We start from the raw sequence: 27,148 nt of genomic DNA on the forward strand, positions 1-27,148 counted from the left end.
ATGCTTTTTGCAGAGCTCATAAATCACCGACACCTTTATCAGTTTTCTTAAGGGTTGATTTTCTCTCCCTGTGACCTAAGCAGAATCCATCTGGGCAAGCTCAATCTATTTCATACAATTCGCAGCCCACAATGAAAGTAAGTGAATTTCTTGTTATGCTGCACAAAGGGGGAAATGGAAAACGTTACACTGGCCACAGTCAGGAGGCTATGCGTAGGTTGATGTGACATATCAGACACTGTTGACATGGTGTGAAGAAAACCCCTCCATGTTGTCAGGTTGACTCGATGTTTCTAGGTGACCTGTTGTTTCTAGGTTAGAAGGTTGTAAATTCAGAACCCCTTACAAACTCTGGACACAGAATCTAAGTCAGCACTTACCTTGCTGTTCTGAGGAATCCTTAAATTTTTATTTCTTTACAGATACAGTGCGAAGTAGGCCCTTCTAACTCACACCAACGCACAGCCCTGATTTAATCTTAGCCTAATCACAGGGTAATTTACAATGACCATTTAATCTACCCAGTGCATCTTAGGACTGTGGGAGGAAACCAGAGCACCCGGGGAAAACCCATGCATTCCATGGGGTGAACGTACAGATTCCTTACAGGTGATGTCAGAATTGAACTCTTAACTCCAAAGCTCTGAACTGTAATGGTGTTGCACTAACCACTATGCTAATGTGGCACCCATCAGAAATATCAAACATCGCACGTCTCCCGGAAGTTCTGGGAGTCTCCCGCATATTAATAGCAGCTCCCTGATGCCCGCAAATTATATACAATATCCTGGAAGGGAGAGGGAGAGCGCGAGCGAGCATCCTGATTATTCTCTCTTTGTGCTAAGTAGACCTATCAGTTTTCTCTGTGGGTGGGCTTTACAGTCGACCTCTGTCTCTCCATCAGTTCAGTTTTGTGTCCTGCACTGCCATGGCAAAGTGTTTCAAAAAAAGAAAATATAAAACACACTTCACCCCAGACTACACTAAAGTGTACCCCTGTCTAATAGGGGTCAAAAATAATGACGGTCTTGCTCACTGCACTGTTTGCAACAGTGACTTTTCTATTGCCCTTGGTGGGTTAGGGCTGTAAAAGACATGTTGAGGTGAGTTTAACAGGTGTCATTCGTTCATTAGCATAGCGTACGTTATTTAAACTAGCTGGCTAGCTGCTAAGGAGCTACTCTATTGATGTCCTACGTGATGAGGCTGAACTCCCTGTAGACGTGCTTAAAGTTGTAATAGAATTAAGAAATGATTCCATGATAATATACAAGTACATGCTGTATTTTAATGTCACATTTCCTGCATATACCCAGTTTACAGATTGGTTTACAGATTAGACAAAATCACTAAACAAAGTATTACATAAGACAATATAATAAGGATACACCTTATGCTTTTATTTCTTTTAGGGACCACAACATATTAGGGAGGCTAATCGCAGGGAAGGCTGCTCAAGAATTTCACAGTTCTTTTCAGCAGAGCAACCTCACAGTACAAGGAAAGCTTGCAAAAGAAATAGAAAAGCTATTTGAATTAGCATTGAGATTGTCAACAAAATAATCAATAAGGAATATATATATCTGTGTATGTGTAAATAGTTTCAATATGTGTCAAATAAATTGTTGTGTTCTTTCATAATCAAATGTCCCGTATACATGCGCCCTTGGAGGTCAACTGGCGGGGGCGGGGGGGGGGGGGGGAGATGCTACCTCCCTGAAATGGTGGTGCTATCTCCCTGAAATTAGTTTTTCCAGGGTGAGATATCTGCAAATATTAACTTTTAGATGCAACATTAGAAGTCCCATCGCTCTGCTCATATGTATGTAAATTACATGAGAACATTTGGAAGAGATTGAGCACTCTTTAGGTATTCTGGTCTGTATTTATCCCAAACCATATAACTAATGTTATTGAATACAGTTTGGTTTCACTAGCAGGAATTTGGCTTCCATCCTGTGACTACACTTTGGAATTATTTAGTTGGCAGTGAAAGCCTTTTGATCATCTCCTCATTTGATCATTGCCCATCCGGCTCCCCTCCTCTTTCTCTTTGTCCCATGGTCCAATCTCCTCTTCTATCAGATTCCTTCTTTGGCCCTTTACCTTTTCCACCTATCGCCTCCCAACTTCTCACTTCAGCTTCCCTCCACCACCCACTCACTTCCCCTCACCAGGTTTCACCAATCACATGCCGGCTCCTAATCCTCCTCCTCCCCACCACCTTATTCTGGCTTCTTCCCCCTTCCTTTCCAGTCCTGATGAAGGGTCTCGGTCTGAAATTTCGACTTCTTATACCGCCGCATGACTTGCTGAGTTCCACCAGCATTTTGGTTGTGTTGCTCTGGATTTCCAGTATCTGCAGAATCTCATGTTCTCGACTGACCCAGGGTTAGTCATTTCCTTTCAGGAGCAAGTTGTCTGTGAATTGGCCCCCAAGCAATGATCCTATGAAGTAATGTCATTGTCGGATTTGATTGTAAAGATCTTTATCCTTGCATTTCAAAATGAAAACTATTCCATATTCCCACTCATTTAACAGTAACAAAGCGGGGCAATTTTTAAGAAGTTCAAAGTTCAAAATGAATTTATTATTATGAGTACATATATGTCACCAAATATAGCCCTGAGATTCATTTTCTTGTGGACGAACAGTAGATACAAGAAGTACAGTAGAATCAATAAAAGACCACACCTAACAGGACAAGTAACAACCATGTACAAAAAAATCAACAAACTGCAGATAGAAAAGAAAAAAAAATAATAATAACAAATAATTAAGCAGTAACTATTAAGAACATGAGATGAAGAGTCCTTGATAGTGAGTTGGGGGAAAAGTTTGGTAATAGGGTGAGTGAAATTTACACTCTGGTTCAAGGATCTAATAGTTGAGGGTTAATAACTGTCCTTGAGCTTGGTGGTGGGGATCCAGAGGCCCCTGTACCTTCTTTCTGATGGCATCAGTGAGAATAGAGCTTGGCCTGGGTGGTGGGAATCCTTGATGATGTATGCTGCTTTCCTGCGACAGTGCTCCGTGCAGATGTACACAATGGTGGGAAGGGCTTTACTCTGATGGACTGGGCTACATCCACTACTTTTTGTAGGCTTTTCCATGCAAGGGTATTGATGTTTTCACACCAGGAAATGAGGTTTAGAACCACTGAACCATTGCGTTCAAGAATATTCCAAATCAGGAGTGACCTGAACTCATGCAAGAATCTTAATGATGGCAAAAGCCACGCCTCCAACCTCCTCCACACTGGTGTTTGTTGCTAGTTGAGCATTAATTTGAAATGCATCTTATAGTTGACATACTGTAGATTCTAAAATCAATTAACACTGGGAACACAGTGTTTAACAAATTTTAAAATCTACCTTTCACGAAGTTCCTGTTAAACAGTAGATTGGCTCACTTAAGCACAGCAATTGCAAAACAAAAAAAAACAACTAAGGTGGGCTGTTAAGTATTCTCAATTTTCTTCAGGTGGGTCATTTTCTAAGAATAAGAAATTGGAAAGTTTGTTTGCACCAGATAATTAATATTTGTGAATGGAAATATTTAACTCAGTGACACACATGTTTTCTTGTACTAAATCATTACAGTTCACCTGACAGGTTCTACCTGTTTGTCTTGGCAATACTTCTGTTAATCAGCAGTCATCTATTTCACTTAATTATTCCCCAGGACATTAGAGCTGAATTAGAATTGTGTTTCCAAATATAATTGCCACTTTGAAAGAGGAATGTTAGAGCCACGTAATGGGAAGAGAACAATGAAACTGCAGTTCTCTCTCCTTTCCTTTGCATAAGTACATGTATATGTCAACACAGTAACAAAAATTGGGTCAATCCACCCTGCATTTGTGCCCATAGGTTTAATTAACACTGTTCTTCAGATGACCTTCAGGTGATATGTCCAACCTTTCCTTCTATCTTTCCAGAAATCAAACACTTTGTCAGAAGTGTCTGTAGTGCATGCAAGAGAGTAAAATTCAATTGAGGCCAAATTCAAACCTGAAAGCTGACAACCCCAGCTAGTCCCGTCAATCAGTGCTTGGACCATAAGACCTCCACAACCCTCCCATCCATGTACTTTCTCTTGAATGTTGAAATCGAATTTGCATCCACCATTTGCGCTGGCAGCGTGTTCCACACTCTCACTATCCCCCGAGTGAAGAAGTTCTCTTAACCATTTCAGTTTTCACATTTGACCCAAGACCTCTAATTGTAGTCTCATCCAACCTCAGTGGAAAAAACCTGCTTGCATTTACCCTATACAGTATATACCCGCTCAAAATTTTGCATACCTCTATCAAATCTCCCCTCAGTCTTCTACATTCTACTGAACTTAGAAGGCTGAGAGGGGATCTTATTGAAACATATAAGATTATTAAGGGATTGGACATGCTGGAGGCAGGAAGCATGTTCCCGCTGATGGGTGAGTCCAGAACCAGAGGCCACAGTTTAAGAATAAGGGGTAGGCCATTTAGAACGGAGTTAAGGAAAAACTTTTTCACCCAGAGAGTGGTGGATATGTGGAATGCTCTGCCCCAGAAGGCTGTGGAGGCCAAGCCTCTGGATGCTTTCAAGAAAGAGATGGATAGAGCTCTTAAAGATAGCAGAATCAAAGGTTATGGGGATAAGGCAGGAACTGTATACTGATTGTGGATGATCAGCCGTGATTACAGTAAATGGCGGTGCTGGCTCGAAGGGCCAAATGGCCTACTCCTGCACCTATTGTCTATTGAATAAAGTCCTAACCTACTCAATCATTCCCTATAACTCGGGTCCTCAAGTGCCAGCAACATCCTTGTAAATTTTCTCTGGACTCTTTCAATCATGTTTATATCTTTCCTGAAGTACACTTTTGGCAGAAAGCAGCCTGTCCCAATCCACATTTGCCAGATCCTTTCTGATACCATCAAAGTTGGCCTTTCTCCAATTTAGAATCTCAACCTGTGGACCAGACCTTTCTTTTTGCATATTTACTTTGAATCTAATGGCATTATGAATCAGAATCAAGTTTATTATCACCGACATGTGTTGTGAAATTTGTTAGTTCAGCAGCAGCAGTGCAATGCGATACATGATGATATAGAAAAAATAAGTAAATCTATTGCAGTAAGTATATTTGTATATTAAATAGTTTGATTAAAAACAGTGCAAAACAGAAATAGTATATATTAAAAAAAAAGTGAGGTAGTATCCAATGTCCATTTAGGAATCATATTGCAGAGGGGAAGAAGCTGATCCTGAATCACTTCAGGCTTCTGTACCTCCTTCCTGATGGTAACAATGAGAAGAGGGTATGTCCTGGATGACAGGGTTCCTTAATAATGGATGTCACCTTTGTGAGGCAGCATCCTTGAAGATGTGTTGGATACTATGAAGGCTGGAACCTAAGATGGAGCTGACTAGCTTTACAATTTTCTGTTGCTTCTTTTGGTCTCGTATAATAGCCACCCCCCCCCCCTCCACCCTGCCCCATACCAGACAGTGATGCAACCTGTCAGAATGCTCTCCATTTAACATCTGTCGGACGATGCTAAGGATGTTCTACGTGTCTGTGGTGGCCAGTGCGATTATGTTTGCTGTTGTGTGCTGGGGCAGCAGGCTGAGGGTGGCAGACACCAGCAGAATCAACAAACTCATTCGTAAGGCCAGTGATGTTGTGGGGATGGAACTGGACTCTCTGACAGTGGTGTCTGAAAAGATGCTGTCCAAGTTGCATGCCATCTTGGACAATGTCTCCCATCCACTACATAATGTACTGGGTGGGCCCAGGAGTACATTCAGCCAGAGACTCATTCCTCCGAGATGCAACACTGAGCGTCATAGGAAGTCATTCCTGCCTGTGGCCATCAAACTTTACAACTCCTCCCTTGGAGGGTCAGACACCCTGAGCCAATAGGCAGGTCCTGGACTTATTTCCTGGCATAATTTACATATTACTATTTAATTATTTATGGTGCAACTGTAACTAAAACCAATTTCCCTTGGGATCAATAAAGTATGACTATGACTATTAGAAATAGGAGCAGGAGGAGGCCATCTGACCCATCAAACCTGCCCCACCATTCAATAAGATCATGGCTGAGCTGTCCGTAAACTCAGCTTCATCTACCTGCCTTTTCCCCATAACCCTTAATTCCCTTACTACGTAAAAATCTATCTAACTGTTTCTTAAATATATTTAGTGAAGAAGCCTCAACTGCTTCCCTGGGCAGAGAATTCCACAGATTCACCACTCTCTGGGAAAAACAGTTTCTCCTCATCTCCGTCCTAAATCTTCTCCCCTGAATCTTGAGGTAATGTCCCCTAGTTCTGGCCTCACCTACAAATGGAAATAACTTTCCTACTTCTATCTTATCTATCGCTTTCAAAATTTTGTATGTTTCTATAAGATCCACTCTCATTCTTCTGAACTCCAGAGACTACAGCCCCAGAGGACTCAATCTCTCCTCATAGGTTAACCCCTTCATCCCTGGACTCAACCTGGTGAACCTCCTCTACACTGCCTCCAAAGCCAGTATATCCTCCCTCAAGTATGGAGACCAGAACTGCACACAGTACTCCAGGTGTGGCCTCACCAGTACCCTGTATAGTTGCAGCATGACCTCCCTGCTCCTGAATTCAATCCCTCTAGCAATGAAGGCCAACACTCCGTTTGCCTTCTTAATAACCTGTTGCACCTATAAGCCAACTTCTTGTAATTCATGCACAAGCACTCCCAAGTCCCTCTGCACAACACCACACTGCAATCTTTCATCATTTATATAATAGCCTGCTCTTCTATTATTCCTTCGAAGTGGATGATTTCGCATTTACCAACATTGTATTCCATCCGCCAGACCTTGGCCCACTCACTTAACCTATCTATATCCCTCTGCAGACTCCCCACATCTTCTGTACAATTTGCTTTCCCACTCAGTTTAGTGGCATCAGCAAATTTTGCTGTGCTACACCAGTGGTCCCCAACCTATGGGCCACGGACCAATACATTGCCGCAAAGCATGCAGCGGTGCAGCAGTGGCCGGAACGCACTCAGCACATCCTTAAGAAAAAAGCTGAAATAAACAAGCTAATTAATTAGGTGCCGCCCGGCATGTAAATATCGGCCCAGATCTGAGGCGACGCAATTGGCAATTACCTGATACCCTTGGATATCTAATTCCCAGTAAGGGGGTTTTGACTTTTATGTATGGGGACCATGGGGGAAGTGAAGGTGTGTGGAGTTTTGGCGTACGTGGGTGACCACCTAGAGCTTGGATTTGCCTGGGGGGACTATGAAGCGAGGTGAGTGGCTGAGCCCGGGTGACCGAAGCGAAGTGTCAAATGTGAGGAGTTTTTGGCCGGAGGAGTTTGGTGCAATGTGAGGAAAATGACCCGACATCCCAGTTGAACTTCCTGGTGTTGGGACAGACGTTGGTGGACCGGGGGATGGAAACCCAGGTTGTCAATCTGAAGGAGACACAGGGAAGAGAGGGGATTTGCACCACACTGCGGTCATGTACTGATGAATTAATCCAGTGAGAAGAAACTATGACCCACCTTCGAAGGGATCAGCAGAAACTCAAGACGTCGATTCAGAAAAGATTGGAAGACTTACAAGTTGGGGAAGATCAAGGAAGTGTTCTGACTAAGGTCAACAGAAAACCGAGAGCCCAGGGAGTGGAGTTTGACTACACTCCCGAGGAGGTGAAGAAATGGAGGACAAATCTCGGAAAAAGGAGGCGGACGCTTGAAAGGAACCTGAAGGTGACTATCGCGAGTTTAAATGAAGTGGAAAAACTGAAAGTTGGCCTGGAAGACGTCCTCAGGAAGAAACCACCGGAGGCTGAACATCCTTTAACTGCTGCTTTTCAGGTCAGTGTGGAAGAAGCTGGTGGGATAACTGCATCCCAGATTGAGATGGCCAAGAACCCTGAGTCAGAACTGCTGAGGCTGTGGCGAAAGTTGAAGGAGTCCCCGAAGAAGCTGACGTCTCTACTGCGGGAGGCTGAAGGGGTAGCCCCGGCTAAATGTTTCAGTTTGGAGAAACTTAAATAGCAGCTACCGATTGAGGGAATGAGGAAGGATACGGATTCGAAGGATGATGTGCTGCATATGTGGTACATGCTGCCTTTTGCTACCTTCTCCGTGATTGAGGAAGAGACCTTTGGCCCTTCTCCCACTGAGTCAGGTATAGTGGGGAGGGCTAGCTGTGGGTAGTCTGAGTTACGGCAGGATCAGGAAGGAGGAGAGGCGGGGCCCCGGACACGGGACAGGGGGCTCCGAGCTGTAGTGGTGGCCTGAGTGGGAGAGGAGTTGGCAAGCAGGCCCGAGGTATCCCTAGTAGTGTCTGATCCTTTTGGGTTTAGGTGACGGGGTACGGAGGTCTCGGAGGGTTAAGAAGCTCCCAGATAGGTTGGCCTATGTAGCGCCCGTGGGATGGGATTAAGGTCCACTGTTTGGGGAGCACTGTCACTGTGTGTATCTGTGTATGTGTGTGTTGTGTGTCTGCAGGACTGGTTGGCGAGTTATTTAGAAGTCATGAGGACATGACTTTATTTGGTGGGGGGAGAGTGTAAGGGGGTTTCGACTTTTATGTTAGTGCGGAGGCTAATTAAAATGGCGTCTTTGTTATGTTAATCTGGGGAATGCGGCTTTGTTGAGTTAAACGCTGAGAAAGTTTGCGCTAGCGGCTTGTTTTTGTTTAGAGTGTGATAAGAGGATGCTATTAACCAATTGGGATAGTTGTTATGGTTTTGGTGTATTTGAAGATACTGTATGCGCGGGGTTTTGGGGCAGAAGGTGGGAGAGTGAGACAGAGGATGGACGATGTGCTGTGATGTCCGCTAACGGGGTCGGACCCCGAGGAGGGTGTTCGGCGAGGAGAGGAGACGGACTTGTGTGGAGTGTCTGGTCAACCACCGTTGTTGGTCCCAGGCGGCCGGTCGAGGTGGTCCGAGGGGTCGCAGGGTGAAGAGGAAGGTCCTTGAGCTCCAACTGTTTTGTGCACGAAGAGATTGAACTTTGATAAGTGTGGCGCCTTTTATTTTCCTTTTATATTTTATTCTCTCTTAATTATATAGTTCCAGTAATATCTATAAACTGAAAATCATTTAATCGTATCTGGTGTATTGTCTGTTATTTGGGCGAGGTGGGGTACATCACACAGCATCCACACAAACTAATTACCAAGTTTGGCGGGGCTGAGGCTGTTTCCCTAGATGACAGCGAGCCGAGCGACCCTGAGGGTGGCCAGGGGGGCTACACTGCCTATCTTTCCGTAATACCTGATACCCTTGGATATTTAATTCCCAGTCATCTCCACCTTGCAACCAGGTTTCTATAATGGCCACAAAATCATATGCCTTGGTACTGATCTGTGCCACAAGTTCACTAACCTCGTTCCTAATACTACGGGCATTTAGTTAAAGTGCCCTTATACTCATACAACAGGAATTCTGCAGATGCTGGAAATTCAAGCAACACACATCAAAGTTGCTGGTAAACGCAGCAGGCCAGGCAGCATCTGTAGGAAGAGGTACAGTCGACCTTTCAGGCCGAGACCCTTTATCAGGACTAACTGAAGGAAGAGTGAGTAAGGGATTTGAAAGTTGGAGGGGGAGGGGGAGATCCAAAATGATAGGAGAAGACAGGAGGGGGAGGGATGGAGTCAAGAGCTGGACAGGTGATTGGCAAAAGGGGATATGAGAGGATCATGGGACAGGAGGTCCGGGAAGAAAGACAAGGGGGTGGGGGACCCAGAGGATGGGCAAGAGGTATATTCAGAGGGACAGAGGGAGAAAAAGGAGAGTGAGAGAAAGAATGTGTGTATAAAAATAAGTAACAGATGGGGTACGAGGGGGAGGTGGGGCCTAGCGGAAGTTAGAGAAGTCGATGTTCATGCCATCAGGTTGGAGGCTGCCCAGATGGAATATAAGGTGTTGTTCCTCCAACCTGAGTGTGGCTTCATCTTTACAGTAGAGGAGGCCGTGGATAGACATGTCAGAATGGGAATGGGATGTGGAATTAAAATGTGTGGCCACTGGGAGATCCTGCTTTCTCTGGTGGACAGAGCGTAGGTGTTCAGCAAAGTGGCCTCCCAGTCTGCGTCGGGTCTCGCCAATATATAGAGGGCCACATTGGGAGCACTGGACGCAGTATATCACCCCAGCCGACTCACAGGTGAAGTGTTGCCTCACCTGGAAGGACTGTTTAGGGCCCTGAATGGTGGTAAGGGAGGAAGTGTAAGGGCATGTGTAGCACTTATTCCGCTTACACGGATAAGTGCCAGGAGGGAGATCAGTGGGGAGGGATGGGGGGGACGAATGGACAAGGGAGTTGCGTAGGGAGCGATCCCTGCGGAATGCAGAGAGAGGGGGGGAGGGAAAGATGTGCTTAGTGGTGGGATCCCGTTGGAGGTGGCGGAAGTTACGGAGAATAATATGTTGGACCCGGAGGCTGGTAGGCGGAAGTTACGGAGAATAATATGTTGGACAACTCGTGGATACCTCCTCTTATTCACCCCTCGATCGTGACCCCACTAAGGAGCACCAGGCCATTGTCTCCCACACCATCACCGACTTTATCCGCTCAGGGGATCTCCCATCCACTGCTACCAACCTTATAGTTCCCACACCCCGCACTTCCCATTTCTACCTCCTACCCAAGATCCACAAACCTGCCTGTCCTGGCCGACCTATTGTCTCAGCTTGCTCCTGCCCCACCGAACTCATTCCTGCATACCTCGACACTCTTTTATCACCCCTTGTTCAATCCCTTCCGACCTATGTTCGTGACACTTCTCACGCTCTTAAACTTTTCGATGATTTTAACTTCCCTGGCCCTCACCGCTTTATTTTCACCATGGATGTCCAGTCCCTATATACTTCCATCCCCCATCAGGAAGGTCTCAAAGCTCTCCGCTTCTTTTTGGATTCCAGACCTAATCAGTTCCCCTCTACCACCACTCTGCTCCGTCTAGCGGAATTAGTCCTTACTCTTAATCATTTCTCCTTTGGCTCCTCCCACTTCTTCCAAACTAAAGGTGTAGCTATGGGCACCCGTATGGGTCCCAGCTATGCCTGCCTTTTTGTTGAGTTTGTGGAACAATCTATGTTCCGTGCCTATTCTGGTATCTGTCCCCCACTTTTCCTTCGCTACATCGACGACTGCATTGGCGCTGCTTCCTGCACGCATGCAGAACTCGTTGACTTTATTAACTTTGCCTCCAACTTTCACCCTGTCCTCAAGTTTACCTGGTCCATTTCCGACACCTCCCTCCCCTTTCTAGATCTTTCTGTCTCTGTCTCTGGAGACAGCTTATCCACTGATGTCTACTATAAGCCTACTGACTCTCACAGCTATCTGGACTATTCCTCTTCTCACCTTGTCTCTTGCAAAAACGCCATCCCCTTCTCGCAATTCCTCCGTCTCCGCCGCATCTGCTCTCAGGATGAGGCTTTTCATTCCAGGACGAGGGAGATGTCTTCCTTTTTTAAAGAAAGGGGCTTCCCTTCCTCCACTATCAACTCTGCTCTTAAACGCATCTCCCCCATTTCACGTACATCTGCTCTCACTCCATCCTCCCGCCACCCCACTAGGAATAGGGTTCCCCTGGTCCTCACCTACCACCCCACCAGCCTCCGGGTCCAACATATTATTCTCCGTAACTTCCGCCACCTCCAACGGGATCCCACCACTAAGCACATCTTTCCTTCCCCCCCCCCCCCGCATTCCGCAGGGATCGCTCCCTACGCAACTCCCTTGTCCATTCGTCCCCCCCATCCCTCCCCACTGATCTCCCTCCTGGCACTTATCCGTGTAAGCGGAACAAGTGCTACACATGCCCTTACACTTCCTCCCTTGCCACCATTCAGGCCCCCAAACAGTCCTTCCAGGTGAGGCAACACTTCACCTGTGAGTCGACTGGGGTGATATACTGCGTCTGGTGCTCCTGATGTGGCCTTTTATATATTGGCGAGACCCGACGCAGACTGGGAGACCGCTTTGCTGAACATCTACGCTCTGTCCGCCAGAGAAAGCAGGATCTCCCAGTGGCCACACATTTTAATTCCACATCCCATTCCCATTCTGACATGTCTATCCACGGCCTCCTCTACTGTAAAGATGAAGCCACACTCAGGTTGGAGGAACAACACCTTATATTCCATCTGGGCAGCCTCCAACCTGATGGCATGAACATCGACTTCTCTAACTTCCGCTAGGCCCCACCTCCCCCTCGTACCCCATCTGTTACTTATTTTTATGCACACATTCTTTCTCTCACTCTCCTTTTTCTCCCTCTGTCCCTCTGAATATACCTTTTGCCCATCCTCTGGGTCCCCCCCCCCTTGTCTTTCTTCCCGGACCTTCTGTCCCATGATCCTCTCGTATCCCCTTTTGCCAATCACCTGTCCAGCTCTTGGCTCCATCCCTCCTCCTCCTGTCTTCTCCTATCATTTTGGATCTCCCCCTCCCCCTCCAACTTTCAAATCCCTTACTCACTCTTCCTTCAGTTAGTCCTGACAAAGGGTCTCGGCCTGAAACGTCGACTGCACCTCTTCCTACAGATGCTGCCTGGCCTGCTGCGTTCACCAGCAACTTTGATGTGTGTTGCCCTTATACTCATTGTCCTTTTAGAATCTAGTGACCTATGCAATTTTTGATTTTTACTTTTACGCACTCGACTCTTACTTTTTTCTTTACTCTTTACTAACTCTAGCTTTGGTCTCTGAATCACTTCCCTCTTCTTTTCTGTGTGGGTTCCCATCTCCCTGCCATATTAGTTTAAAACCTCCCTAACAGCACTAGCAAACAATCTCCCTAGGACATTGATCCCGGCCCTGCCCAGATGTCCACCGTCCGGATGGTACTGGTCCCACCTCCCCCAGAAGTGGTTCCAATGCCCCAAGAATCTGAATCCGTCCTGCACCATCGTTCAAGCCACATATTCATTCTAGCTATCCTGCTATTCCAACTCTGGCTAGCACGTGGCACTGGTAATAATCCTGAAATGGTTACCTTTGAGGTCCTACTCTTTAATTGATCTCCTAGCGCCCTAAATTCAGCTTGTAGGACCTCATCCTGTTTTCGTCCTATATCGTTAGGACCTACATGCACCACGACAGCTGGCTGCTCACCATCCCCTTTCAGAATGCCCTGCAGCCTCTCCGAGACATCTCTGACCCTTGCACCCAGGAGGCAACACACCATACAGGAGTCTTGTTTGCGGCCACAGAAGCTCCTCTCTATTCCCCTTGCCATGGAATCCCCTCCCACAGCAGCTCCGCCACTCTTTTTCTTGCCCTCATGCGCAGCAGAGCCACCCACAGGTGCCATGATCCTGGCTGCTGCTGCCTTCACCTGATGAGCCATCTCCCCCAACAGACTCCAAAGCGGTATGTCTGTTTTGGAGAGAGATGACCGCACGAGACTACCTTCCTGCTACTACTCTTCCTGTTGCTCACCCATTCCCTATCTTTCCTTAGATCCTTAAACTGCGGTGTGACCAACCAGCTAAATGTGCTATCCACAACATTCTTAGCATCTCAGATGCTCTAGAGTGAGTCCACGCGCAGCTCCAGTGCTGCCATGCGGTCTATCAGGAGCTGCAGCTGGACACACTTCCTGCACACGTAGTCTTCAGGGACACTGTCAGCCTCCCTGGGTTCCCGCATGTCACAGGAGGAGCATGGCACGGGTCTGAGCTCACCTGCCATGACAGAGCAATGGATGTTAGCAGAAGAGGACCACAGGAGAAAGGGTACATCCATGGTACATCTGCAGAAGTTTACAAGAATTTTAGGTGACAAACCAAATCTCTTCAAACTCCTAATGAAATGAAACGTTGCCACTGTCTTGCCTTCTTTATAGCTACATTAATATGTTAGGACCAGGTTAGATCCGCAGAGATCCTGACATCCAGGAACTTGAAGTTGCTCACTCTCTCCACTAAATGCAAAGTGTTCCTCTACACAAACTTCTGTAATATGCCCTGCCTCATTCCCTAGCAGCAGATCAGGAACTGCACGCTCTGTCATTGGGAGTTCTATGTACTGATTAAGGAAAAATCCTGAACACGTTTGACAGACTCTATCCCATCTAGTCTTTTTACAGTATAGGAGTTGCAGTGAATATGTGGAAAGTTAAAATCACCTACTATAACAACCTCAAACAAGAGAAAATCTGCAGATGCTGGAAATCCAAGCAACACACATAAAATGCTGGAGGAACTCAGCAGGCCAGGCAGCATCTATGGAAAAAAGTACAGTTGACATTTTGGGCTGAAACCCTTCAGCAGGTCCTTTTATCCATAGATGCTGCCTGGTCTGCTGAGTTCCTCCAGTATTTTGTGTGTGTTACTATAACAACCTTATGTTTCTTGCAACAGTCCACGATCTCTCTGAAATTTGTTCCTCTAAATCCTGGGGACTGTTGGGTGGTCTATGATATAGCCCCATTAACATGGTTACACCTTTCTTATTCCTCAGTTCCAACCATAAAGCCTCACTAGATGAGTTCTCCAGTCTGTTCTGACTGTGGACTACCATGATATTTTCCCTGACTAGTTATACCACCCCTTCCCCTTTAATCCCTCCCACTCTGTTACATATAAACCAATGATCAGAATCTTTTCCCGTTATCTGATGAACTTGCCATGTGTGGTATTGTATTTCAAGACTTCATTATTTACAAGAATGTTAAGATAACAATTTCATTTGTTTGTCTATTTAGCTTCCCTGCATTAAAGTAAAAATCCATTTGGCTCAGAAAACCAATGACGAGATCTCAATTGTCAACTGAGTAGGGTACATTGTTCTGTAGCTTCTGTGGTTGCACCGTGTTTTGGAAAGGGGACTGAATGCATGTGTAAGAAGCTTCCCAATGTTCTTCAATGTTTACGTTCATCTTGCAACTGATGCATCATGAAACCATCCTTATATTGCCTGCATTCCTAATCTTCTGGGCATTCTGTCAACTTTCAGTCTTCCTAAACTGCAGCTGGTCAAGAGCTGTGCTGCCTTTGATCTTCCCTCACACCATGTCTCTTTCTTTATCAATTTAATGCTTACTGCTGCATTGGCTCCTGGAGATTTAGTAAATATCTTGCCCTTATCCCTTCTGGTTTTGTCTCTTACTTGCAATACCAGCTTTTCCAGGCTTACAATTATCCAAAATCTGTGCATTATTTCTGCTCCGGCTTATTCTGCATCACTAACTTCCTTCAACACTCGATTCTTCAGCAACCTTTGTTTTTGCTATCATCACTCATACTTCCACAAGGCCATCTCCAAATGTTCTGCATCTCAGTCTATCATTAACACGTAAACTCTCCTTGCATAGTACATTGTGTCAGTGAAGAATTGTGATTAGAAGTGTTTCAATTTATATTTTTTAAAGTGGAAAATCAATCAATATGCAGAGGTATATTTAATTAGTTTTTATAGGCAAAGTTAATAAAATCAGCCAGATCAGAGGATACAACAAACTGCAATGCACTTTTCTCATCCTAAAGACATTATTTACTGCCTTTGGTTTAGAATTATAACCAATGATCTGAGGGTGTATTACTTATTGTATGTCCTTATAGATCCCTTGTTTAAAAAAAATGTATGCTTCATATAACAAAATGTTAAAATGAGATAATTTGCGGCAAACTCTTGTTGTGTGGTGGTGGGCTGGATGAGACTGTGTGTTTCACCGTACTTTTGTGTTCACTTGAAACATTTGTATAAATTTAATAAGTACGAATGAAATGAAATACATTGATATTGTTGTAAAAATAATAAGAAATTTTGTTTACAGGGTGAAAATGACTTCCAACTCTCAGCAAATATTAATTGTGGACTTGTAGCAGCTCACTTACTAAAAATGCTGCCATTTTGTCTCAATGCCAATGCACTGATACTCAATTGACCAAAGAAAGCATAAAAACTGAAAAAAAAACTCTTGTGGGAATTTTGCCAAGGGTGGAGCCAAAGATTTTAGTAACACTTTGTTTTATTATTTGTTCTCTCTGTTTACTGGTATAGTGAGAAAACTGTTGCAAGCCAAGGCAAAGAGAATCTTCAAACAGGTGATTCCCAGACGTCTGCAGAGTCTTGGAATTCTCAGGTGTGTGTTTTCAGTTCTTTCATAAACTGTTGGTGAGAACAGATTTCAGGCCACTTTAAAGGAGGCCTGCATAATGTAATATCTTTTACTGTAACACAGAGCAACTATGTTGCCGCTTTAGTTTTCAGAATACAATAATGGCCTTGTTATTGTGTTATTCTAACTGCTGTTATGTGTTCAATAGGGAACATGGAAAATAATTCCATGCACAAAACTCAATAATCCCCGTTAAACTTGCAAAGTTCATAAGGTATTGTTGTCATTTCATCCTAAGCTGATACTTACCAGAATGAAATTTAGCTGAGTGATAGATATGGCAGCTTTAAGTAGTCCACAGACAAAGTGGTGAACTCAAACTTCTTGATGTTACTGCAGATGTCCCACCCTGCAAAAACTCATTTCAGCGAGGTAGCACCATCAATTTGCGGGAGACTCCCGGAACTTCTGGGAGAGGTGGGATGTCTGCAATAGAGTAGCTCCTTAGCAGCTAGACAGCTAGTTTAAATAATGTTAGCTATGCTAATGAACGAATGACACCTGTTAAACTCACCTCAACATGTCTTTTACACTCTTAACCCACCATGGGCGATAGAAAAGTCACTGTTGCAAACAGTGTAGCGAGCAACACTATCATTATTTTTGACCCCTATTAGGCAGGGTATACTTTAGTGTAGTCTGGGGTGACGTACGTTTTATATTTTCTTTTTTTGGGAACACTCTGCCATGGCGCGCGCATGCTCTCTCTCGTCTCTCTTGCGCTCGCTCTCTCGTGCGCTCTCTGTCTTGCGCTCTCTTGCTCGCTCTCTCTTGTGGTCGCTCTCGCGCTTGCTCTCACGCTCGCTCTCTCACTCGTGTCACTCTTGCACTCTCTCTCGCTCTTGTGGGCTCCCTCGCGCTCGCTCTCTCTCACTCTTGCTCGCTCGCTCTCAAAAAAATTGATTTCCGGGACATTCTATATAATTTGCGGGCATCAGGGAGCCGCTATTAATATGTGGGAGACTCCCGGAACTTCCAGGAGAGGTGGGATGTCTGTTACTGATAGCATTGTGGAACTATATTCACAGAAAAGAAATGTGGAAGGAGACAACCAAGGAAAAGCTGGTAGTAATATTAGCCATTTTACTGTTGATGTAATAGATTTCTGTTTGGATTGTAATGATAACATTTTGCACGCGAATTGAAGTTTCTGTATTGGTTCCTGATCTCATTATTTCCTTCTGTGACACCATCTTTGTCTCATTTGTCTTGTTTTCACATTTGTCTTTAATGAAGTTCTTCATTGTCACCACTGGGAATCCCCATTGAGAAATTCCGCCTTCGCTGATATTGGGACTGGTGGTCATGCAAAACTGCCCAGTGCTTCAGGGCAGACTGTTGGAGCACATGGTGGTGGAACAGGGGAACTACTTCAAAGGCAGTAATGCATGTACAAAACCTGTATTATAATTAAACTAAGCTGTACTTAATAGAACAATTGGAGATTTTCCTTTCCTATTCTGACTCCCCTGAGGAATCACTTAAACATATTTGAAAATCTTTATTTTATGATGGTCTTAGCTCTGCAACCCAAGCCCCTCTACCATACTTTTACAATTGCCAGTGCCACTTTGAAATCTATACTCCTTTTTTCAATCTCCTGGCAACCTTGAGCACATCTTGCATCCTACAAAGAGCACAGATGTCCAACTGCTGTCTATATTCCAACTTTCCTATTTATCTTCATCAATATATTCTATAATATCATGACCTGCTGTAAACATAATATTCCACTTGAGGCCAAACCAGTGTTTTATGGAAGTTCAGCGTTACTCCCCCAATATTATACTTTACTCTTCTCATGATAAAGCCTAGAAATATGCATGTTATGTTTACTGCTATCTCAACTACTTTCTGGTGTTTTCAGTAATTTACGTGTTTGCGTAATCTGGGTCCCTCAGCTCCTGCACCTCTTTATTCTGTCTTATCTCATTCTTTCTACCAAATACATTGCCTCACGTGTTTCTGCATTAAATTTCAACTGTTGTTCCACCAGCCTATTCATAACCTGCTGCAATCTAACACCATCTATCCTCATTCATTTTGCAATAGTAACAAGTTTTGTGACTTCTGCAAATTTGGAAATTGTCCAGGTCATCAATAGAGATAAAGTTCAAGTTTAATTGTCATTCAACCACACACAAATACAGCCAAATGAAACAGCGTTTCTCAGGAGCCAAGGTGGAAAACGCAGTACATAAAGTCACACTCAGTACAAAGCGCATATGGAACACAGCATTTAAGATAGCATCAAAGCATATAGTCACAAAAAAAACAATATAGCCTAAGTCCTTGTAGGTAATGGCCTGTAGATTGATGGTGTGTGGGATGTTGTCCTGGATCCATGTGCCTACAAGAACCAGCGCATAGCAGTACTCATCACCTGCTAGTGCAGCCACAGGTGACCGCAATCCAGCTTGTATTCAAGATAGCGGACAATAGAGGGCAGTACTGAGATGAGCCAGTCCCCAACCCACCTGTTAGGGGCCCGCCTTGGGGAGGAGACCTCGAAGGCTGTGTGGCGTGCCTTCTTATCTGGCATCTTCTCCACAGGGTGGCTACAACAGGTGACCCCACAGCATGAGGGCCTGGTTCGCACAGGAGCCGAGGCCACACAGCTGCCACCCCTCCCCCTCCCCACCATCAGTTTCACCAACGAACCAGTGCACTGGACTTGCAGTATTCTTCATTACCAATGTCCAACAGGGTCTTGCAATCACATTTGTTTTCACTATTTGCCCGGTCGTGCACTGCCTTTGACCCTTTCTCTTTGGGTGGCTGTAGCTGGTAGCAATATGGTACAAAATAATTCTAGCTCCACTGCAATCAATCAGTTTGCTGATGGGGTAGGCCTGTATCTTGATGTTCTTCATATCCAGCAGTATCTTGCAATCGTAAAAAAGATGTAACAAGTGAACAATTAAACCTTTGTTTGGACTCAGAAAGGTCGCTGCAAATGACCAATTTGCCATCTCAATGGAAGAATGAAGCAATGACTGCAACACGGACCTGTGGGGAATGCCAGTATCCTTCCACTCCAATTTAAAAAAAAATTCACCTCCCCTGCCTGTTACTTACCCAATTTTGTGTTCATACTATCAGTGTTCCTTCTAGACTATGCACTTCATTTTTTTCCTGATAAGTGGCACTTTATCAGAAACCTTCTTGCAAACAAGGTACATCATGTAGATTGCATTACCATGTCAAAATATCCTATCTCTCATCAGCAAAACTTGCCCTTAACAAATCTCTGCTGACTTACCTTAAGTAATTCATTTTCCTGCAGATGACCATTAAACCTATTCTGGACCACTGTTTCTTTCTCCTTTTTTCAATATTTTTATTATAACCACTGTTTCGAAATGTCTTTTCATCATGGAGATTAAACTAGCTGGCCTATATATAATTGTTTTGCTCACCTTTCCTCTCATTTTGCAACAAGGAATCTGAACACTTGCGATTCTCCAGTCCTCCAGCGCCACCCTACATCCAATGTGCAGTGGTAAATTGCTGATGCAGTTTACCACATTATCATCTAAGTGATAAGATCATGTAGATGATAATGAACAGCAGACCCAGCACCAATCCCTGCACACACCACAGTCACAGGCCTGTAGTCAGGGAGACAACCATCTATTACTGTATGATCATTTACAACTCTGTTACTATTGGCGCGTTTTCCTAACAATTTTGGATTCACATTTACACACTTTTAATGCAGATCTGTTAAGCAAATAATGTCTGGGAACACGAAACTGCCTTTAATGTGGAACCAGAGTCTCTTTAGCTACTTAATTTAATAGAATTCTGCAGTCTGAAGAAAGTATTGGGGCTGAGTCCCAAAGGCTTACAAGCACTGACAAAATCCAGCCATTGTTAAACAGTGAATCATAGTTGTAGCTTCTCCCATATGATGAAACACCCTGTCTACATCCACCCTGTCAAGATTGCTCAGGATTTTATATGTTCAAAAAAGTACCCTTTCACTCTCCAACCTGTCCTCATAAGACAGCCAGCCAGGTATTAGTTTGTTAAAGCTCAAATGACATTTACATCCTTCCTTATGTCCCAATATTGTTCTCAGCACTCCTTAATGTGGCCTTGTCAATGCTACTCTATGACTGACGACTCTTAAAGAAGTCTACTTTCCGTGTGTCTGCCTCCGACCTGTATACTGAGGACTACAGTTTTCATATTCTAACTCTGGCTCTTCCTTCCAGCCTATTGTTCTCAGTTCAAATTCATTGCAGACCCTTGTTTAGTTCCCCACGGAATCCCACTACTTTCCCCTTCCAGCTTTAACAATGTTAAAGGTATTGTTGTTCTTCTTTTTCGCAGCTTGGGGTGCATCGGGCGGCATTTTTGCCATTTCTGTAGCATTTGATTATTTATCTTTCCAAAGCCAAGTTGCTAGCTCAGCGCTCAGCCCAGCAGGGGTGGAAAGCGTGCAAGGAGCCGGCTGGATTCGAACTCCGGATCATTTGCCTCGAAGTCCGGCGATGATGCCGCTACACCAGCGGCTAACTTAATGAAAGATGTACCGTTCCGAGCAATTCTGAACCTTTATTTCCCTGAGCCAAATTTTGTCATGACACCTGTTAAGGCAGGAGCTGTGTATCCAGATGGTGCAATGGCCAGGATGCTCCTCCATCATTGGTACTGGTTCATTATTGCCACATGTACAGCTCACCTTGGAGATAATATCATTGCACAGTGGATTGAACTAGAATAAGGTAAAGCAATAATAATGCAGAATAAAGTGTAAAAGCTACTGAGAAAGTGCACTGTAGGTAAACGATAAAGTGAAAGATCATAACGAGACGGACTGTGAGGCCAAGAATCCATCCTCTCTTGGGAGAGGTCCATTAAAGAGTTTGATAACAGAGGGATAGAAATTGTCCCTAAGCTGGTGGTACGTGCTTTCAGGCTTTTATCTTTTGCCCAATGAGAGATGAGAAGATTGTTCAATTGATTATACTAAAGTTGCAGTGGTCTTCAACTTATGTATATATACATGTTTTGCTTAATGTTGAGTCAGATAGCAAATAGACAGAGAACCCCATGCAGGTTGGGTGGGGTCATTAATAATGCTATTCCAGCTGCAATTCTTTACTTCAGTGGCTCTAAGTGAAGTTTATGTCAGAGGGTCATCAAAAAATGAAACAGACATTTTAGTGAGAAGATAAAAGAGTAAGAGGAGTCTTCACTGTGGAAGGCACTAGCAGTATGGTGGAATTTCTAGGTGTCAGGGGTCATGAAGTGTGTCACGTTGCCGTAACTAGAGAGAAGGTTCTTGGGGAACAGAAAGATCTGAAGGTAGATAAGTTACCTGTACCAGACGGTGTACATCCCAGGGTTCTGAACGAGGTGGCGGAAGAGATTGTGGAGGCGTTAATAATGATTTTTAAAGAATCACTAGATTCTGGAATGGTTGCAGAATACTGGAAAATTGCAAATTTCACTCCAGTCTTCAGGAAGAGAAATAGGCAGAAGTAAGGGTACTGTAGGCCAGGTGGTCTGATGTGTTGAATGGTGAAAGGCCTTGATAGAGTGAATATGGAGAGAATGCTTCCTATGGTGGGAAAGTCTAAAACCTGAGAATACAGCCTCAGAATTGAGGGTGTCCTTATAGAACAGAGATGAGGAGGTATTTCTTTGTCCAGAGAGTGGTGAGTCTAGGGAATTTGTTGCCACAGGCAGCTGTAGAGGCTGAGTCTTTATGTATATTTAAGGCAGAAGTTGATAGAGTCTTGATTGGTCAGGGCATGAAGGGATATGGGGAAAAGGCAGGAAATTGGGACCAAGAGGAAAATTGAATCCACCATGATGAAATGGCGGAGCAGGCTCGATGGGCCAAATGGCCTAATTCTGCTCCTATATCTTATGGTCTAAGGTCCTGGGGCCAAACGTGATCATCATCTTCACACAATGGGAGTCATGTGTGAAGCTGCTAATTAGAAAACAAAATTTTATATATATATATAGAAAAGTATCAAAAGAGATAAATAAACAATACAGTATATTGAAAGCAAAAGTAATGAGTAATGATGTTAAGGTGCATCTGTACAGGAAAACATGAGAAATTGTACAAAAGGAGAGAATATAGCTTTTTGAAAAGCTAGTGATACAATCAAAATAAGATTAAAATGAAAATTGTATCCAAGTATGTCAGTCACAGAAAGGAAAGAATTGTCACACAGAAGGATTGAGATCCAACTTCTGCTGTCCTCTAGCGATTGGGAGACCAATCCAGATTTCAGCTGTAGACACGAGGATGTAGTTACTGAATTTTGAACAGCGAACAAGATATTGGAGGACCTCAATGAGTCAGGCAGCATCTGTGGGAGGGAAATGTGCCTCCGACATTTCAGGTCGAACCCTTCAATTGTTCTTATTCTGCCTAGACCTTGTTGAATGCTCATCAAGCTACAATGGTCACTGTAATGCAGTGGTCATTGTCATGAAACAAATCACATGTATTAATAAGTTCAAAGTAAATTTATTATCAAAGCAATGAGGATGGTACAAGCCTGAGATTTATTTCCTTGCGGGCATGCTCAATAAATTCATAATAGAATAGTAACCATAATAGGATCAATGAAAGACTGTACCAACAAGTTCTGTAGGTATCAGTATCAATGTGAGGACTGGGAGATAGAACTTTTCAAACTTTGCTTTAAGATGTATTGGAATAGTTAAAAAGATTAAAGCTCAAAGATTGGATTAGGTCACAGAGGAGCTATTAAAATGTCAAGGCTGCATATGGAAAGAGAAGCCTCATACTCTAGGAACCAGTCTACAATTGCAGAGGTCAGAATTAATAGAGGTTTGCCGGACCTATGCACATTTTATGTGCAGAAAGTTCTGGGAAATACCTACAAATCCATTTTGTGAAAGTCTCACCGAAATGGTACAAAATATGGCTTGTGCACTCCAGCAGTGAGAAGTGGAAATTGGGTTACATTAACGGAAGCACATGCTGTGATTTTATGGAGTCAGATTCAGTGCCCCTTTTTATTTAAAACACCTGTACCCTGAAGACAGAAGCACAATAAAGTCTAACTTAGTTTCGTATTTAATACTAATAAAAACACACCACAATTAGATAATACTGAAGAATAGCACAAGAAAATGTAGAAATTGTTACCAGATTACACAGCCTCACTTAAAAAAAAATCTTGATTGCATAAATTGCTTTCATATGGCGTTAAGTGTTTAAGGTTTGTTTGTTTGTGTTCCCACATTAAGGCGATGGTATTTTTTTCATGGTTAACCAAATGGAAAGGATTTTCAGAACTGAATCCATCAATTGTTGCCAGACAGTGATTAAAATGAGACTTGCTGTCGGAAATGAACAGTTTTCTCCTCACTGTCCGTTTGTACCATGGTTCTCCTCCGCTAATTAGTCAGCTGTATGTTGTCAGCATTTTTCCTGTAATGAAATGCAAACCAATTCATTCTCAAACTAAATCACTGCAATACAATATTACTTCCACAGTCGTATCCTAAAGATTCATAATAATTCACATGTCCTTCATTATAAACTGTACTGTTGGTGATCCACATAGAAATACAATTTTGAAGTGTTAGTTAGATCTTGATGCTCATTTTTCTGACTCTGGACAGAAATGAAGCCAAGGCAGACACATTTTTTTCCTAGAGATGATAACTTGTTGCATGTGATACAGGGATATAATGCAATCCAACTTTTGAGGTCTGCACACAGGATGTATGTCTTTTGCATTCTTGAACTAGTTACAATGAAATGAAATAATATAAAATACTTTTTCTATCCTTTTGGCCTTAGTAATGCATTCCCTAAATGTTCTGCAGGTAATGGATGTTTCTACATTCACAGGACTGTTTGGTATAGATAGCCCTGTGAATTCTTTTAAAATATAATAGTCCAAATTACCTTGGATATTTGAGCTGCTGTGGTTATATCTATAGTATCAGATCTCTTGAACAATGCATATTAAAAGAAACTAAATAGTAACTGATTTATACCTTTATTTTACAATTCCATATCTTACTGTGACTTTACTAACACTCAACCATTAACCCTCGCAAAAAATACTGAGATGTCATATCTCTCTCCAGTTAAAATTATTGGCACTTAACCATAGTTAAATATGTTTCCATACGCTAATGATAGTTGAAGTAATTTACTGACTGCGGTATATTTATTTTATAGTACATTCATCATTTTTTCAGAGTTACAACATAGGAACAGGGCTGTCGGCCCATCTCATCTGTCCTGAACGATTATTCTGCCTAGTCCCATCGACCTGCACTTGGACCACAGCTCTCTATACCCCTCCCATCCACGTAGTTATCCAAACTTCTCTTGAGTGTTGCACTCAAACTCACATTCGCTGCTGTGTATCATCTTGATACTTCCATGTTACAATGCTGCATGAGCCTTAGTTATTGCACTGGAAATGCCTGTTGCACTATCTTGTCTGCTCCTTGTCACTGGCTGAGTTCAGCTGAATAGTACATCTCATGCTAGTTTACAGTATATTCATAACATTTTACCCCTTATCCATATCTTATCAGCATGTCCAAGCTTAGCATTTTGATGTACCTGTCAAAGTGTTGATGTGAATTCCTTTTATCTCAGCTTTTTGTCTCAACTATCTCAAAGTGGCTGATTATGTTCCCTGTCTATTTGCCGACTTATCTAATGTTGAACACGGCATTTCTACATACACAAGATGACATCCACTGCGAGCTTGGTGTAATCAATTGAAGTCTGTGTAAACTGTGGTTAATTTCAACAACATGTCACATCAGATAGATACAACCCATGTACTGTAAGCTGCCATTCTAACTGATGGTGGTCTTTGTTGCCACAGGAATATCCTGGTGATTTCAAGTCTTGATCCTGTCCTGTAACATCAATATAAGGCTGGGGGCATTGTGATATCATTACAGGTACGATAGAATTAGGATAAAGACTTGCCTATTATCAATGCTCCCTATCAATTCTGTACTCAGGATACAGCTCTCTTCATCTCTCTCTCTCTCTCCCCCACTCTCTCTTCCTCATCCTTCCCCCTCCCCATCCCCTCCGCCTCCCCTCCCCTTCCCCCTCTCTCCCTCTTTCCCTAACTACCCTCTCTGGCCTCTTTCCCTCTCTCCCTCCTCCCCCTCTCCCCCTCTCCCCTTCCCTTCTCTCCCCACTCTCTTCCCCCCTCACTTCCCCCTCCCCTTTCTCCCCCTCCTACATACTCCTACACCCTCTTTCTACCTTCTCTCACCCCTTCTTTCTACACTCCCTCTCCCCTTCCCTCACCCCACCTCTCTCTCTCCCCCTCCTTCACCCCCCATCCTTTCTCCGCCTCTTCCCTCTCCGCCCCCCCCCGTTTTGTGCCCCCTAACACCATGAATTACTCTGTTGTATGAGGAAAATTGACTGCATTCAAATAATGTTGACAGATTTTACTTGAATATAATTGAAACTTCCATCAAATAATTCTTGAACTGACTTATTGTGGTTTGAGCTGATACTTGAATTGTGTTTTTCTCTTTTTTTTTAAGATGCAAGCACAAGTAAAACTACTTCTGTGGCATTTCAAGTCACCCTCTGCCATTGTCAGTGACATGGTTTTCAGTTCCTGGTTGTGAGCTGCCTCTCCCCACGTATTCTCCAGCTTACCATTGTGTTCATTTTGTCAAAGATTCTTTCCCAACACCATTTCTTGCTGTTCTTCAATGCCATATGAGCCTAAGCTGTGTTCAGTTCCCAAATGAGAACAACCACAGTTCCCTGAAGATTGATAACCTGACGAATATCAGTATGTTTTCCCGTGGCTAGGATTTTGGATAATGTGGGGATACTGGCTGGCCCCACAATGCCAATAACTTCAGAAAGTGCCAAGCTCTATCTCCCTCTCCTAGAACACTGGCTGGACATCAGACTGAAGGAAGAACAAGAAACACCTGGACTTCAACTGTGCCAGTCAGCTATTCAGATGCTTTGTGAATACATTCACCTCAGTTTTGGAGTGGAAGCAAGTGTCAGACAACCAGATCAAAAGGAAAGAGACGATTTTGAAATTTGTGTCGCTTACTTGATCAGAACAGAAGGAGACAAAGATGATCTTGGAGTGCGTTTTGGGAATATCCCAATCTATTGGGATTCTCCGAGTGACTGCAACAGCAAAAAGAGTAGGAAGAAAAAGAAAAATAGCAAAGGGCCCGTGTTGGATGTGGGATACATCTGGGTTACAGAAGTGGAAAAGCACAGTCCTGCTGCAAGATGCGAGAAGATTAAAATTCGAGACGAAGTGTTAATGCTGAACGGACAGTTGATGGTTGGCGTTGATGTGGCAGGTGCCAGGTAAGAACTTGTTTAAGAGAAGTTTGGATAGGTACATCAAAAGTAGGGATATGGAGGGCGATGGGCCTGGTGAGGTCGTTGGGAGTAGGTAGTTTAAATGGTTTTTGGCATGGACTAGATGGGCCAAAGGGCCTGTTTCTGAACTGTACTTCTCTATGACTCTAAGAACTGGTGTAACCAACAATACAGTTCAAACATTTCCCATTCCATATCTTAATTACACAATGGTTGAATATTAGGGTAATATATTTTTAAGGTTTAATATGACTAAGTAAAAACAAAAAAACAAACCGAAGAACCAAGTGACGGGAAGTTAATTTATCTGATTTTATATGTAGGGTTCCCTTAGTTTTAATGGCATGAACTAAAATGGAGCTAATAGTTCAACTGTTAAAATTTTCTGAAAGAGTAATTTACACTTTAGTTCTGGTGTACAGTTTGAATCTGAGGTGTTGACAATGGATTGTTCTCACATTCTTGGTGTTTGTGAGGGAGACTTGTGTTTCAATTATGAAGGAAAGCATGTGTGAAAGTACTGTTTTGCATTTAATGAGAAATGGAATTGGAATATATCCCAATGTTCAATTTGCTCACTCTGTACAATGTTAAAGCTTGCTATTTGCTCAACATCAGCCACATTTCATTCATGATGTGCGGAATTAT

General features: G+C 43.5%; 1 protein-coding gene across 4 annotated transcripts in view; it reads left to right on the top strand.

The window, feature by feature from the left end:
• pdzd2 (PDZ domain containing 2) overlaps positions 1-27,148 on the top strand; it is a 485,375-nt gene that overhangs the window by 100,774 nt on the left and 357,453 nt on the right. For 2 of the 4 annotated variants that reach the window (XM_072252377.1, XM_072252378.1), the window contains 4 exons: positions 14-137; positions 16,023-16,104; positions 24,999-25,077; positions 25,684-26,485. In XM_072252377.1, coding sequence (XP_072108478.1) covers positions 25,998-26,485 — 488 coding nt within the window. In that variant the 5' untranslated portion in view covers positions 14-137; positions 16,023-16,104; positions 24,999-25,077; positions 25,684-25,997. The remainder of the gene's footprint in view (positions 1-13; positions 138-16,022; positions 16,105-24,998; positions 25,078-25,683; positions 26,486-27,148) is intronic. The other 2 variants (XM_072252380.1, XM_072252379.1) reach the window with 1 other exon arrangement.

This window comes from Mobula birostris, chromosome 3 (genome assembly GCF_030028105.1).
Source record: "Mobula birostris isolate sMobBir1 chromosome 3, sMobBir1.hap1, whole genome shotgun sequence".
Taxonomy (NCBI): domain Eukaryota; kingdom Metazoa; phylum Chordata; class Chondrichthyes; order Myliobatiformes; family Myliobatidae; genus Mobula; species Mobula birostris.